The sequence below is a fragment of the Penaeus vannamei genome, chromosome 2, assembly GCF_042767895.1.
Source record: "Penaeus vannamei isolate JL-2024 chromosome 2, ASM4276789v1, whole genome shotgun sequence".
NCBI lineage: Eukaryota > Metazoa > Arthropoda > Malacostraca > Decapoda > Penaeidae > Penaeus > Penaeus vannamei.
Window position 1 is genome coordinate 49,638,504 of NC_091550.1, and position 17,500 is coordinate 49,656,003.

At 37.8% G+C, this 17,500-nt stretch overlaps 1 protein-coding gene across 6 annotated transcripts in view; it reads right to left on the reverse strand.

Annotated features, from left to right (window-relative positions):
- LOC113803656 (uncharacterized) overlaps nucleotides 1-17,429 on the reverse strand; it is a 19,840-nt gene extending 2,411 nt beyond the window's left edge. Inside the window, exons 1-6 of one of the 6 annotated variants that reach the window (XM_070134094.1) lie at nucleotides 17,294-17,429; nucleotides 16,483-16,601; nucleotides 13,887-14,054; nucleotides 12,993-13,202; nucleotides 10,140-10,216; nucleotides 1-9,890 (exon numbers count right to left, since the gene is read on the reverse strand). The exon at nucleotides 1-9,890 is cut by the window's left edge and continues 2,411 nt beyond it. In XM_070134094.1, the coding sequence (XP_069990195.1) occupies nucleotides 608-9,890; nucleotides 10,140-10,216; nucleotides 12,993-13,202; nucleotides 13,887-14,054; nucleotides 16,483-16,596 (9,852 nt within the window). In that variant the 5' untranslated portion in view covers nucleotides 16,597-16,601; nucleotides 17,294-17,429 and the 3' untranslated portion in view covers nucleotides 1-607. The other 5 variants (XM_070134067.1, XM_070134084.1, XM_070134076.1 and 2 more) reach the window with 5 other exon arrangements.
- Nucleotides 17,430-17,500: the final 71 nt, after the last annotated feature.

Consider the following 17,500-nt stretch of genomic DNA (forward strand, 5'->3'; position numbering starts at 1 on the left):
ATCATTCAATTACCCCTTCATAAAATTGAGCATGTTGAAAGTCTACACAAGATGATTAGTACTCAGAAAGAAATGCTTGAGTATTTTGTAAAAATGTAAGTATTGCAATCATACCAAGATATTGCTACAGACTAACAAACTTTTGTCAACAATGTTTACATGCACTATAGGAGAGAATTACCTATGGACAGAGAAAAAGTAAATACTTCAAGCCAAATTATAACATACATTCCAGCAGATAAAATATAGCATTAGAAAGAATGGAAACAACTTTGCACAGATATGTAGTTTCATAATGGTATCCTTCACTATTTACAAAATAAGTAATTAGAGGAGGAACAGATTTTCATCTTATCAAATATGTTCACATACTTAACACTACCTCTATTGGCTTTACAATATAAATATTGACTCTTCATATTATAGATAAAACAAATTCTACAAGTATAAAGTTTTGAAAATAACCTAAAATAAATATTTTCTTCCACATCCATGCATTAAAGACAGTTCTTTCTCACATACCACATGATATTAATAAGAAAGTACATAAATCAATAACTTTGCCTGCAAAGTACATACTAGACAACTTAAATAAAAGATCATTATTCTATGATTTACTATATTTTTTAATGACCTTTTCTCCCTCTGATGTATTAAGGGCGGACACTTGAAGAACTTTACAAAGTCCAGACTGTGTGCCAACAAAAATCCAAGTGTGGGCTCCCAAATTATTATTCCATGCAACTGAAGTGGCTGCCATTAGTGGATAGCAAGCAACAGGTCCTGGTTCCATACTATTAGATCGCTTCCTCTCAGCCATCTCTGAAGCAGGAATTTTTGAGAAATCCTGAGTATTTTGATCAGTAAAAACTATGCCATATTTTTTACAAGTTTCCATATAAGTATGGGGCCATTCAATGTATGCAGCTGGGCACAGTTCATCACCTTCCTCATCAAATTCATCTTCTGTTTCCTTGATAGAGCGAGATTTCTTTGACTTCTTGTTAATTTTCGTGTTTGGCTTTTCAGTGGTCTTTGGCTTAGGCTCTTGAGGTTTAAAAGAAACTTTTGAGCCTTGCTCTAGGTCTTCTAATCTAACTGAAAGCAAGGGAACTTTTCTTTTTGATGGAAATTTATCATTCTCATAATTTCTGAATAGTTGTTGCTGTACAGTTATTACCACTTCACCAGCAGAGTCCCCTTGCACAACTGCATTCAACCAATCAGAACCAGAAAGGGACCAGACTGGTGCATTGGAAGATAATACATTACGAGACTGGATTCCAAAAAAACCACACTCACGGAAACTTGAACTTGTGTTTGACAAACCATAGACATCATCAAATGATACAAAACAGCCCGCCCAATGTGGTAACCAAACTGCATCTAACACTAGCCCTCGGCGATTAATACTAAGAGGCATATCTGTGTTTTCCAGATCCCAAAATTTATATGTTCGATCATTACCTCCAGTCACAAGATTCCTGCCTCCAGTTGTATTGCAAAAAGCTACTACAGAGCAAACTCCATTGTGAGCCTGAAAAGAATTTCTGGGATATATTGTGAAGTTGCCATGCATATCTTTAACATACAATAAGGTAGATTTGCATCTGATATCCCACACACAGACAACACCATCAGACAATGCCCCTGCAATGTCTGCATGTCCTTTTCCTTGATACCAATCTAAATGAAGGCACTGAGCCTCATCTTTGTACATTTTTCCAGGACTAAGGGTAACCTTAGGCTGCAACTGAAATATCTTTGATTCCTCATGCAAACCCAAGTCATCAGGGTGTGGAATCACATAAATGCGAATGAAGCCATCTGAAAATGCTGCAGCCAAGAGCCCTAGCCTCTTCAGTTGACTAGAGGCTAATTCCCCTTCCAGATATTCATATGCTCCAGATGGGCACCATGCTAGTGACCAAACATTTCCAAATTCATGTGCAATTCCAAACACAAACTTTAAATGTTTACCACTTTCTTTCCCTTCAGATGTGCATTCCCAAATCTGAATAAGACCTTCATGTAGTGTAGACTTCAATATTGGATATTCTTTCTCTGGAGATTTCAGTGTTGACAATGCTAGATACTGTGGACTCATACCAAGAGAAACATTTTGAGGCAGTGGACACCAGGCAGAAGATATGACTGGCCCTCCACAAAAGATCACATCCGTTCCACCTACAGACTGGCCAGTAAACTGCTGTATATTGGTCCATTCTCCAGTCATAGTGTTTGCTTTACCTGCCTGTTTTACCTTGAACCTTGGACTTTGTTTAATAGATGGTAAAAATTTCAGGTACTGCTCCTCATCTAATATGATCCATTTGTCCTTTGTTGTGAAGTATTCCAAGAACAGGTCATCCTCTGAAATGGAATCCTTCAAAAACTCAAAAGTCCATCTCATTGCTGGTTCAAAAGGCTTAAGCTGGCCATGACTCATTCTACCATAACTTCTGGTCTGTCTATATGACTCTTCACATTCATCATCAGAAAAGTCATATTCACTCTCTTCTTCTGCACCTCCTGTAAGATCTATATGAATGGTAGAAACATGACTCACCATCTCTCTTTCAGTTTGGGAAGTGTAATCACAGTTTTTACACATGAACATCGGTCTGGTTGCAGAATATGAACATAGATGGAAGTGTGACTTTGCTTGTGGAATACTTGAAAAAGTGAAAGTGCACCCTTCATTGCCACAGCAACCATCTACACCAGTACTAAGTTGAGATTCCCACTTCAACACAACCTCTTCAGGAACATCTGTTAACTCAGGCTTTGAATAAAACTTGTCTGCCTCCAGCTCAATATTAAAGTCTTCTTCAGCATCAGAATTATCACTGCCACTTTCCCCAGTTCTATTTGATCTCCAAACTTTAAGCCTTTCATTGCAATTTGCTGCTGCCCTTCGTCTAGGCCGGGAAGCAGAGCTTACAATCTCTTCAGTTTTATTTTCAACTTTCTTTGGATCCGGCTTTTTAGCTGCGTGGACAGTTCTCATGTGTGCAGGCATACAGTAGTACCGCAGTTCTTTATTGCAGATTGTACATCTAATATTCACCTCTTCATTAGATTTCCCACAAGCTTCAGAATGTCTCCTATAACCAAGTAATGATCTAAAGAAATTGCTGCAGACTTCACACTTTAGTTTTTTCATATTTTTTATAGTTTTCTTTAATATCTCCTTTACTTCAATATCTGTGAAAGTCTGATCCTCACCATCAGGTCTTGCAAGGCCATTATGTTCAAGCTGAATGTGAAGATTGAAATGGGCATTGGAGTTGCAAATGACATCACATTTTCCACATTTAACTTCAATTTCTTCGACTGGTAATGACTGACTTTCAGTTTTACTTGATCTGCCCTTCTTTTTTGAGCTTATATTGACTTCATAATTCAAATCTGTCTCTCTTTTTCTTACCACAGACATAGATGAAGCTGTTACATCCTGGAATTCTGCATCTGATGTTAAGGTACTACCTATCTGACTGACATTAATGTTTGAATTATCATTCTCCTGGCACTCTTCTTGACAATGGCTTGTCCTTCTCTCCTCCTTCACAAACAAAAGTTGTTTTGGAACCGAAATGTGAGACGGTGATCGTATAGGTGACTTCCCTGAGGAACTTCTTGGTGATTTCGACACACTACTTGCTCTGCTTCGTGGTGCAAAGGAGTCTGTTACAACACCTGTCCACCAGTCTTTAAGTTTTAGTTTTCGCCCTCCTCGAGATACATGTTCAATCCTCTCCTCTTCAACTTTCAAAACCTCACTCCTTATGGATGTTTTGCATGTACTGTTCTCTACACAGCCAGGGGATTTCATGCTACATGAATTATTTTCTCTATTATGTTTTACAGACATAGTAGATGCATGTTCTTGATCAGTTACACACTTATCAACATTCAGAATTACCTCCTGTTTCTTCCCATCATTATCTGCTCCATTTTTCAGCATTTCATGTGCTTTATAATTTACTTCTATACTAGCAGTGCTTCCTAAATCTATTAAAGCTGTTTCACCATTATTACTTTGTTTAACAAACATATTCTCCAAACCATCTATTTTGGAATAAATTGTATATGCTGTCTGTTGGTCTAATTCCCCTATGGTGTTAGTATATTCCTCAAAGGCACAAAGTGATACTCCAGATCTACTCTGTTTTATCCTTCCCCTACCTCTTCCTCTTGATCTTGATCTTGCTATTCCTCTTCTACATCCTCTTCGACTCCTTTTCCTTCCTTTACCTCTGCTTTGTCTTTCTAAAATATTTTCTTGAGATACATCTAACTCTTGATTCCTAGTCTGATCTTCCTCTTTAGACTCATCTTGAACATTAAAACTAATGTCACTATCTTCATGCAGTTCAGTACATATCTCTTGTCTTTCACTGGTATATAAATCATTCTCTACTTCTGTGGTGCAAGGCTCTTGAATTTTGCAACTAGCCATTTCATATCCACTTGCTCTGAAATTACTATCACTTTTATCAGGAGGAGATAATATGTTTGTACAATTGACTTCAGTTCCTCCTCTTTCAGTCTGTTCATCTCTTACTTCTCCAAGGATTTCTCCTTTGATTTTATCACACACATTTCCGGCATCATTTTCTGATATACCAAGACTCACATAAATAGGAGGATACAAAATGGTACTATCAGGATTTCTCCCTTCAGCATCTGAAATGTTATCAGTTGCAGGCATCTCTAGATGATCATTTTGGGTAGCTTCACTGATTGTACAATGAGTGTCTTTCAATTCAGAGGACATGCAATTATTTGTATCGAAGTTTATGCTCACACCAGTGCTTTCATCACAATCTGCAACCTCTATATCTTCTACAACATTATCTGCATCATTACTAACATCCTCATCTTCAACTTCATCAATGCCCATATCCTCATTTCCATCTTTTTCAGCTAAAGTTCCATTATTAGCTTCAGCAAGGTTATCTTCCATCTTATAATAAAAATTGGTGTTCAGCTGTTCTACACTTTGGTTTACGACCACATCACCTTGACATAAATCTTGATTCTCATAATTGTCTACATAAGCCTGATTGATGTAGGACTGCTTTTCTTCAAGGTCTGATGATTCAATATTTGTTTCAAAATTTGAATGTGTTTGTCTTTCCATATCATAACACTGATCATGAGTATATTTCCCTTGTTCGTGCACTTCTTCTGTCTGACTCTGTACGCTAACTTGCTTGACCTGGTTAATAACAGGTAACTGCTGAGTGAATTGGCTGGTAAATTCTGGAGGAAAAGTTCCCTCATGTACTGCTGCTAAGGGGTAAGTCACAGTGTTGCCCAAGATGGATTTTAGAAGGACAGGATTACTGCTAATGAAAGTCCCTGTTGATGGGTCAAATTCACCTATAATATGTGAAGCTCCTTCAGGTACAGTGACATTAAAATTAACATTAGTGCCTTCTCTTTTAATCTGTGATTCATTTACATCATGTACTTGTTCCTGATGCCCTTGTTCTTCTGTTACACAGGTATCTGTTACTTCTTTACTTTTAATTTGAGAGGTCTCCTCAGCTTCTACACCTGTGCTTGCTGCAGGTGGCAAACTTGAGCATAATTCTTGTAACTGAGCAAAATTTTGCATTTCTTGTGTAGGATTTTCATCACTTCTAGAGTGATCTTTGTTTTGTAAGTGCCATTTCTGCTCTTGTACAACCCACTCTTTGTCTGACATTTCCTGTTCCTGACAAGTTTGTTCCCCTTCTTGTCCCATGATCTGTGACTCTTGGCTTTTTTCTTGTGGTGTCTGGACTTCTGGTTCTTGCTCATCATCACCAGGAATACATTCTTTATTACCTACATCTTTCTCACGGACCTGCAGCTGATGGTCAGTGTCTATTTCTACTGCACCTTGCCCTTCTACATCATTATTAACTTTGCTTACCATAGTGATATGTGATGTTGGTTGTGTTTCTTCTGCAACATATGGCTCTTGTTTTGAAATATGAGACATATGATCTCCATTCTGATTTTGGTCAGGTGAACAAGTAACTAAGGAGCTTTCATGAATTCTCTGATCAACATTTTCTAAACTTGGAGTATCATTTTGGGAATGCAATGAATCATTTATGGCTGTATCTAGGTTGGATATATGTACTGGCAAGGGCTCTTCTTGCATAGAAACTTGTATTTCATTTGATGATGGCTCTTGCACAGAAACTTGTATTTCATTTGATGATGGCTCTTCTTGCACAGACACTTGTATTTCATTAGATGATGGTTCTTCTTGCACAGAAACCTGTATTTCATTTGATGATGGCTCTTCTTGCACAGAAACTTGTATTTCATTTGATGATGGCTCTTCTTGCACAGAGACTTGTATTTCATTTGCGGATGGCTCTTCTTGAATTGGTACTGTACTGTGAACTGGGCCAGATTTTTCATCTACAGGATGGTCAACAAAGGCCGGGCTAGTCTGTTCTTCACAAAATTTATCTTGTGAATTTATCACATCCTCTTGAGCAGGTGTCCCACAAGGTGAATATGAACCTTCCAGAGACACAGATGAGTGAGTGCAAGGAGAAACTATTGAATGTCTATTAGATTTACAGGATTCATCATGTGTTGCATGAAGTGTCTGGACACAATGTACGGGTTCTTGGGTATTTGAGCATGGTAATTCTGTTCCTGGCAATGGATTGTGGGATTCCACTGTGAAAGGGGGAGTTTGTGAAGCTGGATTATTCACCAAAGATAAATCCACTAGTGATTGTGAGGAAGAAACTACTGGTTGTATATCACGTTTATCTTGTTTTGAAGTTAGCTCAGCCTGTTCATATGATATGAGTAGCTGCTTTCCTGAGTGAGGAGAATTTTGGTCTCTAACAAATGAGTCATTCAGTGTTGCCAATACAGGTTTTGCATCTTGAATTTTTGTATGTGTGTTGCTTTTGGCAATAGACAGATCTAAACATGTGTTTGAATATTGTCCTGAAATCTTCATGTTAGCATCAAACTCTCCACTGGAATTACAGATTCTTAAACTTTCATCTGAACTATCAAAATTTAATGGTTTAGCTTTGAAAATCTGTAAAGAGGGAGTGGAAGTCCAATTTCCATGGCATTTAACTCCTGTCTTCAATGTCTTTTCTGTGGGTATCTGACCTGGTATTGACACACCAGCAAGTGATATCATCGACAACTTTCTTCCTTTTCGCCCTCGAGAATATGGTTCTCCTTTTTCAAGTGTGATACAGGTGTCACTACTTCTTTTTCTTAAAATCATCTCTCTTCCTTTGTCCACTTCATGAACAAATATATTTTTGATCTTACTTTTTTCATTTTCAACTGGCTTAGAATCAGTAGACACGACTTTTAGATCACGGAAAGGTATTTTAACATTTTCCAAGTGAAGATTGATTGGTGAATCTACTGATATCTCCTTATCATCCTTGGTAACTGTTATGGACACTGGGATATCAATTCTGTTTTCAAGGGCAGATGTAGGACGAGACCTTAGAAGGGTAGGTGACTCTGGACAGTCTGCATGTCCTGAAGGTTGCATATTTGGCATGGCACTATAAGGTCTTCTTGGCCTATCTGATGGTATCAAGGGAGTAATTGTTACTGTGGCCCCACCATTAATGACAGTTTCACCATTATCCTCCTTCTGGCTTTTAAATGATGTACCACATACAAAAATCTTACTGTTTGGGACCAAACTTTGTGCACGCAAAGGTGAGTTAGAACTAGTCTGAGGAAAAGAATCTGTCAGAGTGCGGCGTCTTTGTATACGTGAGTAGGTTCTTAGTACTTTTGATGGTTCAATACTAGGTATAACCTCACTTGTTTGCCAAGGATATGCATGTTTCTTAATGCCAGTTACTAATAAAGTTGAAGATGATTTTGTGCAAGTAGGGGATGATGATTTCATTGGAGTATGAGTTTTGTGAGACTTAGACAACCCATTTTCATCTTCAACAGATGAAGTTTTAATATTCATAATAGATGTATCACTTGAATTTTCACTTAACCTTGGAAAAGCAATATCATTCAAAGCCGAATTACCTATTTCATGATCAAAAGATTCTGGCCGATAGGCTCTGTGAATGCCCACACTCTCATCACTACATTCAACTTGGGGTCCATCTTGAAGTTCCAATGAACTATCTGTACGTTTTGTGATTTCTGCAGGCCCAGAAACAGTATTTTGGTAAATTTTGTTTCCTGATTCCTCATTACTCAGATGTGAACTAGCAGAATTGCTTCTTTTGCTCACAGCTAGCAATAAACTTGGACGTCCACTAGCAAAATTTTTGTCTTCTTTAAATTTCTTTGAATCTCCAAGCTTACGAGTCTCTTCCATCATTCTTGTGGCCTCTTCAAATTTCTTCTGGGCTGCAAATTCTCTTTGTTTTAAGGCTTCTTCCTTCTCTTTCAAAGCCAACTCTTGTTCCCGCAGTGCACGCCATGTTCTTTGCTGTGCTTCCTCTTCTTGCTGCTTAACAGCCTCTTCTACCCGCCGGAGTTGCTGAGCTCTTTCTGCTAATTCTCGCTTCTTAATGTGAACTGGAGCTACAAACATTTCATCTTCATCATCTTCCCACATACAACACTTTGTATTACCATAATTGGATTCATCAGGAAGCAATGGTCTCTCAAAAGTTGGTGTACTCTCTTTCTTTGAAAAACTAATATATGGTGTCTTCATATTATGCACGAAGTTGGTATTATAAGACTGGTCCCTGCGAACAGGTCTGCCACCAGCTGGATATACTTCAGTTTTCACAACAGGTCTTGGGTAGGAACACATAACTGGTGAATGCCGGACTCTCCTATCATACTTTGGATGAAGCCTGGCATCTTCTTCACTTTCATCACTTGTGTAACCAGCAGTATAAGAAACTGTTGGTATGTATTTCCTACTCTTTGTCGCCTCATAAACATTCCCACAATGTTCTTCAGAATATTTTCTTTTAACTCCTGATGTACTAGGATATACAGGTGACCTAGTACCAATTTTCCTTACATATCTCATTGGCTGATTATGTGTTGGCCTGAAGAATGGGTCTTCTGAAGATATAGGTTCTCTAAGATCATCTTTTTCACCATATAAAACTCCTGTTTCTGGGTAACCAGAAATCCTTATTGAAGGCTGAGAATCAATATCATAAACTTTAAGCATTCTTGGTTCTCCTGCATTTTTGTCTTTTACTCTATGAAATGCTGAAGGAGGTTCATATCTATGTGATGAGTCAGGTATTCTATCTTTTTCATAATCTATCAATCTATGTGGTTTAGGAACTGAATGATGAGTTTTTCTTGATGAGGCTACATTATATGTACTTGGACCCGTTCCAGATATATCTCTATGGTGAGTATGATTCTTTGGCACATTATATACAGACTGGGAAGTCTGATGCTGAGGTAAGTAACAATCACTTAAGGACGACTCTGATTCATGTGCAGAAGAAACCAAAATATAATCTCTCTGCTTCCAGTGACGATCATTTGTTGATTTTAAAGCTACTTCCTCCTCAACAGACAATGGGTTGAAAACATGACCATTTCCAGATCTTCTTCTCTCAGAATCCTCTCCTTCCACTACCCTTCTCCTCATGCTATAATCAGGTACACTTGTATCTAGGTTACGAACACGAATATTTACCCTATCATCACCATGAATGTGCATCATATGATCATTCAGCATTCTGCCTGTTGCAAACCTTTTATTACACAGCTCACACATAAAAGGCTCTTGTGACTTTCCCAGGCAATGTTGAAAGTGCTGTATGATGCCAGACATGGATGGGAAGGTGAGATGGCATCCTTCTACTGGGCAGGTGGCACATCCTGATGCATTAAGCTCATGAACCCACTGCCTTTCCATTTGGTCTTGATTAACAAACCTGAAACGGAGTTTACAAATAATGAACTCAGTATAACAATGGCATAACTTTAAATGGCTGGTAAGGAAAACTAAAATACCTACAGTACTTTATCCTGATCAAATTAAAAAAAAGGCAAATAGAACAATTTGTGATGACAAGCTTTTAACAAAAAAGGTTAACAATTTTTTTTCTCAAAATTACTTCAAACATATTACCTCCCCATTTTACGTCTTGCCCAACACATTAAGAATATCTTTAAATACTTACTTAAAAGAATGATGATCTTTGGTTTCAACACAATTTTCAGATATTTGAAAGTCTCTTCCATCCTCCTCTTCAGCACCCTACAAGAAAAGATATTTGTCACACAGTCTTTTATAATATATAAAGACTGAATATGTATTTGTGGTATTATGTATAGAATTGACTACCCGTGTATTGTGAAAAAAAAATGCAATGCAAATACAGTGCTTTTAGCTGGTTTTGCAGCAACACCTGCCATTTTAAAATAAAATATGGCAACTAATCACAGCAGTACTTAACAAATCAATACAAGACAAATGTGAACAAAGAGTAATACTAAAAAAAAGGAAAAAAAGGATAAAACATGTCACTTAAACACACAAACACAAGAACAGCACAATTAACATATCTGGCCATCTATGGCACATTCAGTCTGGATATACAGGAGACCCCCTCCCATCACAGGATGTAATTAAAAGGCTGTCATTTTGTATCACGACTCATGATTTAACCCCTATGATCTAGGTGACGTGACTGTCCCATTATGGAAAAATCTGAGTAAAAGGCCAGTTGACGTGAACATGCCGCTATCGGATAAAATGGTCACAGGCCAGGTGATGCATATTTGCTGTCATGAGTGAAGGCCAGGGTAATGGAAATGACATGCCACAAGTTCAAAAAACCTCTTGAAGTGTGGTTAGACTCATTTGGTGCTTAGAAGGGGGCTTTTGCATTATTCCCATTGATAAACGAATGTGCAATGCAATGTGCGTAAGCCATGACTGGAGGAGTGCCAACTCCAAGGAGGACACCTTTTCCAAGCACAGCATGGAAATGAATACTAAAAAATAGCAAAAAAACTTTAAAAGTTTACGCAAAATAACTATGCAAAGGGGAAGCACAGAGTCTTGTCCCCACTCACGAGTGTTTACACCCGGCATACTGGCCACTTACATAACCCACTGCCTGCATTTCCAGCCCTGTTGGCAACCAGATCCAACAGATTAATAAAATTTATTTCTTCTTCACAAATTTAGTTTTCATTAATCTTAATTACATTTTTAAGACATCATTAATTACATTAATATTGGCCAATATGATCAGAAAGTTAAAATTAGACAGATTTAACATTTCTGTTGGAACATGCATAGCAGGTTAGCTGGCAAGGCTATATTACCTCTAACTAATAATAAAATTTTACTCATAAATTATGCAAAGGTATTTGTTTCTTCACAAGTTTATATTTTTCTCAATTCATACTTCTTATTTTCATGTGCCATGGAAATGTGACGTTCACTGCAGTATTGTTTTGTGAAATGTATTTCACACACACAGATGACTCCATAAGTGCTTTGCCACCAAAGAAGTAATAGTCTATGTGATCTCTATATATTTTCAGGAGAATTTTTTTTCACTGCTATTAACCCTATGATGACAGGGCCTGATCTATTTGTGATGTAATACTACGCAACAGTCTGGATTATGTGGCTAAGCCTAAGATGTGAAGAGCCAGGAGTCAATCATTAGTTCAACCATACCTCACCTTTACTTTTTTTCCTGAGTTTTGCAAAGATTCTTTTATCTTTTATTATCATTATTTGAATATCATAATAAACTTAATGTCAAATGATATTAAAAGTATCAAGTTTAATAGCATTAGAATCTTTTTTAATTACAGATTCAATGAATGGGGAAATCAGGTGCTAATCAACTCCTTGGTGGCTCAGCACTACATGGAGCCATCTGTTTGAGTGTGAGCATGAGTGTGTAAAAGTGTGAAAGAGTGTAGTACCAAAGCATAGGAAAGTATGTGAAAGTGTGCAAGTGAAAGAGTGAGTCTGGGAGAATAAGGGAGTGTGTGGGAGTGGGAGAGTGGGAATGTTTCCGTGTTTGTTTCTGCTTTTCTTTTTTCTTTTTATATTACTTGTTTCTCTTTGTTTATTCTTTTGGTTCCTGTATTTCTGTTTTTCTTCTTTATATTGTTTCTGTATCTGTTTATATATAATTTCCTTTTTGTTTGAAATTTGTGAGTAAAATTAACATCAGATAGACAGAATACTGGACTCTTTTTTCACTTTCACGCAAAGGCAGTTTCAAAGAGAATAATTTTAAAAATATAATACGGTAACTGCACGTCTGTACTGTTCACACTTGTACCAAACTGCATGTCCCCCATGCCAATAATGAAAGGGTGTTCAAAAAAGTAAAAATATTAATAGTAAAGTCGTGCTCTGTAGTTATGAATATAAAAAAAAATTGTTGACATAGGCCAATGGTCTTTAATACTATCAGCTTAACTTATTTGATGAAGTTTCAGTCAAGAATGTTAAAGTTAAAGTATTATGTATTGTCCCTGTCACTCAAAATATTTCTTTGGAAATCATCTGTTACATTTATTTCAAATGATATAAGAAAAAATATGCATCATTTACAAATAATGTTCAATAATTTGCAAAAATAAAAGTCTCCAGTGGCACAAAAATGATAGCAAATATTTATTAGGGCCATACACCAAAAATGAGGAAAGACATGACAATGATGTCTTAGAAATCATTATTTTCACATGAACATATCAAAGAAAGGACAGGATGTATAAATGAAAAGGGAAACAGAAAACATGAGAAAATTGAACAGTGACAGACAGGAGATAGAGAGAAACAGAGAATATCAAAAACAGAGGATGATGATAAGGAGGGAAGTAATATCAAAATTAAAGGAAACAGAAGAAAACAGAAGAAAGCAAAGGAAATTGATGAAGTGACAGAAAATGTCACCACGAGTAACAACTTTGTGCGTAATCTATCTTACAGGATGAAGGAAAATGGCAGGTTGGTGGTGGCAGTGATGGTGGTGATCCTGAAGAGAGGAGAGACTCACTACAACTGATGATCCAACGCCACTCTTTTGGCTTGGTCTGCGCTCTCTCTCCATGATTCCTGTTGCTCTGGCAACCTCACTGCTACCAGAGTCACTGCTTGGCTGTGGCGACTGGTCTAAACGGTGCATTATCTTCAAGTGTTGTTGAATTTGGTCTGCTGTTACAATAGCTTGGCAGTGGTTGCACTCAATGATGGCATCATCACATCTCTGTTGAGATGGTAGCGAGAGAACTAAGTACAAAAAATCATCAAAACATATTAAACATATTCTAAACCTTGTAATTAATACACATGTGAACTCTTTTAACTGTGTAACACTAAGATGATCTTATTTGGTGGCTCCTACCCTGAAGGATGGCATTTTCTTTTTATCAATAACAGGGTATGACATCATATAACGGTAAGATTCACTTTCTTCTCTGGACACCATGATTTAAATAATAACTACAAAGATATTTAGATGTTCAAAAAATAATAACTGAAATGTAAAATTATTTGTTTGTATATTTCTGTCAAGATATTACAGAGGAAAATAACATTCCTAAATTTAATTGAAAAAAATAAAATAGGTATGCTTACATATCTTGAAATATAGAGAATATGTAAATACAATTAGGCAAATTCATCTATTCCCTCACATGTAATTGTCAATACATCCCTGCCTATGACAGCTTCAGTATTGGCCATTGCGAAGAACAGATATTGGCAAATTAGCAAACATTATCCCACATATTTTAACTTAAAAGAATGTTTCATTTTTGAAATCTACAAATTAAGTGATACAAAAAAATCCTTCATGCCTATCAAAAAGGGCTCCAAAACATAATTATTTTACTAGGTCAAATAATTAATGATTATATATTGCTCATAGAAATAGAAATAAAAAACTTACTCCTGTGCAGTTGACATAGTGATTCTGAATCTGTGTAGCTCCATGGAACATTATACCACAATTGGGAAGTGGACATTTCACATAACTTTTTTCATACAACTGTGCATTCCAATCTGCTAGCTGTTCACAGCCGATGCTCCTACGCACACCATATTCAGAATCATCATCCTGAAAATGAATAATGTTATATACAAACATAAAATAGACTAAATAAACGTAGTTATTGAATGTGAAGTGTAAATAAACATGTAGTTACTGGTGTACTGGTGAGTTCTTTGAAGTTGGTGTGGAGTTAAACTTGTCGCAGCTTTTGTCTTTAATACGGGTAACTGGTACAGAGGGGCAAGGCAGGGAGGAGCGCTTCCTGCCAAGCCCATGAGGGCGAGCGGTCTTTCTGCATGGCACAGGAACTCCCATGAACAAAGTTTGTTTTTAAACAATTCACAGTGGGAAACATAAAAGAATATAAATGAACATAAATTTAGAAACATCAGTTCACATGACTGTTTCATGAAGAAGGAACAAGGGTATGGTTCACATAAACTAGGTATGTTTTTATAACCAAAACATTGTGGTTAGGGGACAGATTGGCTGACTATTCATGAAACATTGAATATTTAAATATCAGTGATAGAAGCAATTACATACATAGTGGTTCAGAACAAGCATTTTATAAGAAACATTTTGAGTATAAATATGACATATTTATACATGATGACATCAGAATAATAACATGGAAAAAGTATGAGAGCAATAAAGGTTGGAATAGCATATTCTACAGTTACTTAGTCAATGTCATCTCGTTCATGGCACAGGGCACTTTGGAATCTTGTGAAATAAGAAGCACATGGCTTTTGTGGTCTGCGAGGGGAGAGCGACTAAGGGAGCAGGAGAGGAGAGGAGAGGAGAGGAGAGGAGAAGGAAAGGAGAGGGAGAGGAGAGGGAGAAGAGAGGGAGATGAGAGGGAGAGGAGGGGGAGAGGAGAGGAGAGGGAGAGGAGGGGGAGAGGAGAGGAGAGGAAAGGAGAGGAAGAGGAAGAGGAGAGGAGAGGAGAGGAGAGGAGAGGAGAGGAGAGGAGAGGAGAGGAGAGGAGAGGAGAGGAGAGGAGAGGAGAGAAGAGAAGAGAAGAGAAGAGAAGAGAAGAGAAGAGAAGAGAAGAGAAGAGAAGAGAAGAGAGAGGAGACGAGAGGAGACGAGAGGAGACGAGAGGAGACGAGAGGAGACGAGAGGAGACGAGAGGAGACGAGACGAGACGAGACGAGACGAGACGAGACGAGACGAGAGGAGAGGAGAGGAGAGGAGAGGAGAGGAGAGGAGAGGAGAGGAGAGGAGAGGAGAGGAGAGGAGAGAAGAGAAGAGAAGAGAAGAGAAGAGAAGAGAAGAGAAGAGAAGAGAAGAGAAGAGAAGAGAAGAGAGAAGTGAAAAGAGAGAAGAGAAGAGAGAAAGGAAAAGGAAAAGAAAGGACAAAAAGGAAAGGGAATGATGAGGAAGAGGAAAGTGAATCAAAGAGGTGAAAGGAGGAGAATAGAATAGAAGGAAGTATCAGGGGTGAAAGAAATGAAGCAGAATAGAAGAGAATAAGAAGTAAAAGGAAAACAGAGCACCAAGGGAAAAAGGAAAGGAAGAGAGAAAAGGAGGGAAGGATAGGATTTGGGAATTAAGAAAGAGGAAGGAAGAGGCATGAGAAACAGACATGAAGTGGAGAAATAAAGTAGGGACTAAAAGAAATTAAAGGGTATGGAGAGAAAAAGGAAGGAATAGAAGAAAGGTGGGGAACAAAAATGATGGATGGGAATGTAATGTGCAATAGGACTAAAGGAATGAAGTAGATAAGAAAGGATTAAAAGGAAAGAGGATATGAAAAGATAGGCAAAGGGGAAGCAGAGAAGATAAAAGTTAGTAAAAAGAAACCTAAAGAGGTAAAAATTTCTTGAAAGGTAAACCAAGAAAAAGACGAGTAGAAAAAATGAGAATTTACAATTAGATAGGTAGATGGCAATTTTAAAGCTCAAGTCATGTATAACCAGGGGCGGGTTCAGAGAATTTTTCGGTGGGGGGTACAGTGGGTAACAGCAATAAATCTAAGGGGGCTGCCCAAAAAAAACAAAAATTAAGACTGCCCACTTCAATATTCATATTGTAGAGTTACACATTGTTTATATTTTCATCTTGCTGTGTGAGCATTATATATCATCATATGTTAATATCATATATTTATATATAAATATTAAATATAAATATATATTAAGATATAAAGGGTCAATGACTCTTGGGTGGGGGGGCGCACGCTGTGGCCAATCAGATTGCAAGGGGGGTAGGTGCCCCCTGTGCCACCATGAAAGACCCGCCTCTGTGTATAACTATATATAAATTATCAATTTAACAAAATGACACATAACATATTGTCTATATCTTATTGTCTTTACAAATACCTAATCATTATTCTGAACACAAATTTTAATAGTGGTAACTGATCTCAATACCTCATTGCATTTCTGTATACTAAAAATATCCCCAACACTATTCTTTTAAAATAACAACCCTGCAAGAAAAAAATAGAGTTCATTAACCCATCTACAATCTACCAGTCATCTACCTCATCTCTTGGCCTGGATGGAGGAACAAGGTCCATGCGTTCTGACATGAAGTGAGGTCCACCTGCTATGTTCCTGCTTGGTCCTGGCTCATTAGGACCACTATCTCCATCCATGTTTTCTGAATGTGACAGAAAAGATTAATTAGCAGGTAGACAAGGGTGTGGGAGTAATCATCACATTTACTGATTTAATTACATCTATTCCCAATTTTTTCAAAGTTTGAAGCATTCTTCATTTACGGTGGGTATTTAATTCATTTGAGGGTATCAAAACAAAATCCCGAGTATAAAAACAACCCAGAACAGTTGTTTTTTTCCTCAATACAATCCCACACTCGAAAACACACACTTTCCCTCACCTAAAATCCCACAGTCTCATAAATACAGTCCTGCACACTCCACGAGGCACTACACCACTCACACATACATGTGAGACACACGTTTCTTCACTCCTCGTCCAAACCCTCGTGGGCACACCACACAAATTAAGACACACTTGGCACCAGATGACAAGACATGCCCTCCCATGTTACAGCATCTGGCTATATACCAATGCTTTAACAGCTCTACGTACGTAGTCTAAATTGCTATGCAAAATTATTTCACACACCAAAGACACTTTGCAGTTCCCACGACTACCGGTGTAGTTTTTTTAGAACACCTGGTCATCCCAAAGCGGGGATTCGAACCTAGATCTTAGGAGAGGGAGATGCCCACAGCCTTCCGCCCATCGAATCCACGTGGGTGACGAAACACCCTCATCACTTTTTTTCAGGGTCAAATTTTAAAGACTCCAAAGTATGCAGCTCACCTATTAGATGCAACAATGCAACTTAATACAGTCTAAAATACGTTAAAAACGTCCGTTCCCGTTATTGGATCAGACTTTCCCAATATGGCTTCGCGTTGACTAGGGAGGAGCCACGTGGACGGTGCTGCCATCTGTTGACGCGATCGGAAAGCTCGGGCAAAGTGGCACCGGGGTTGCGTCATCAAGAGTAATCATTTGAGATATGGT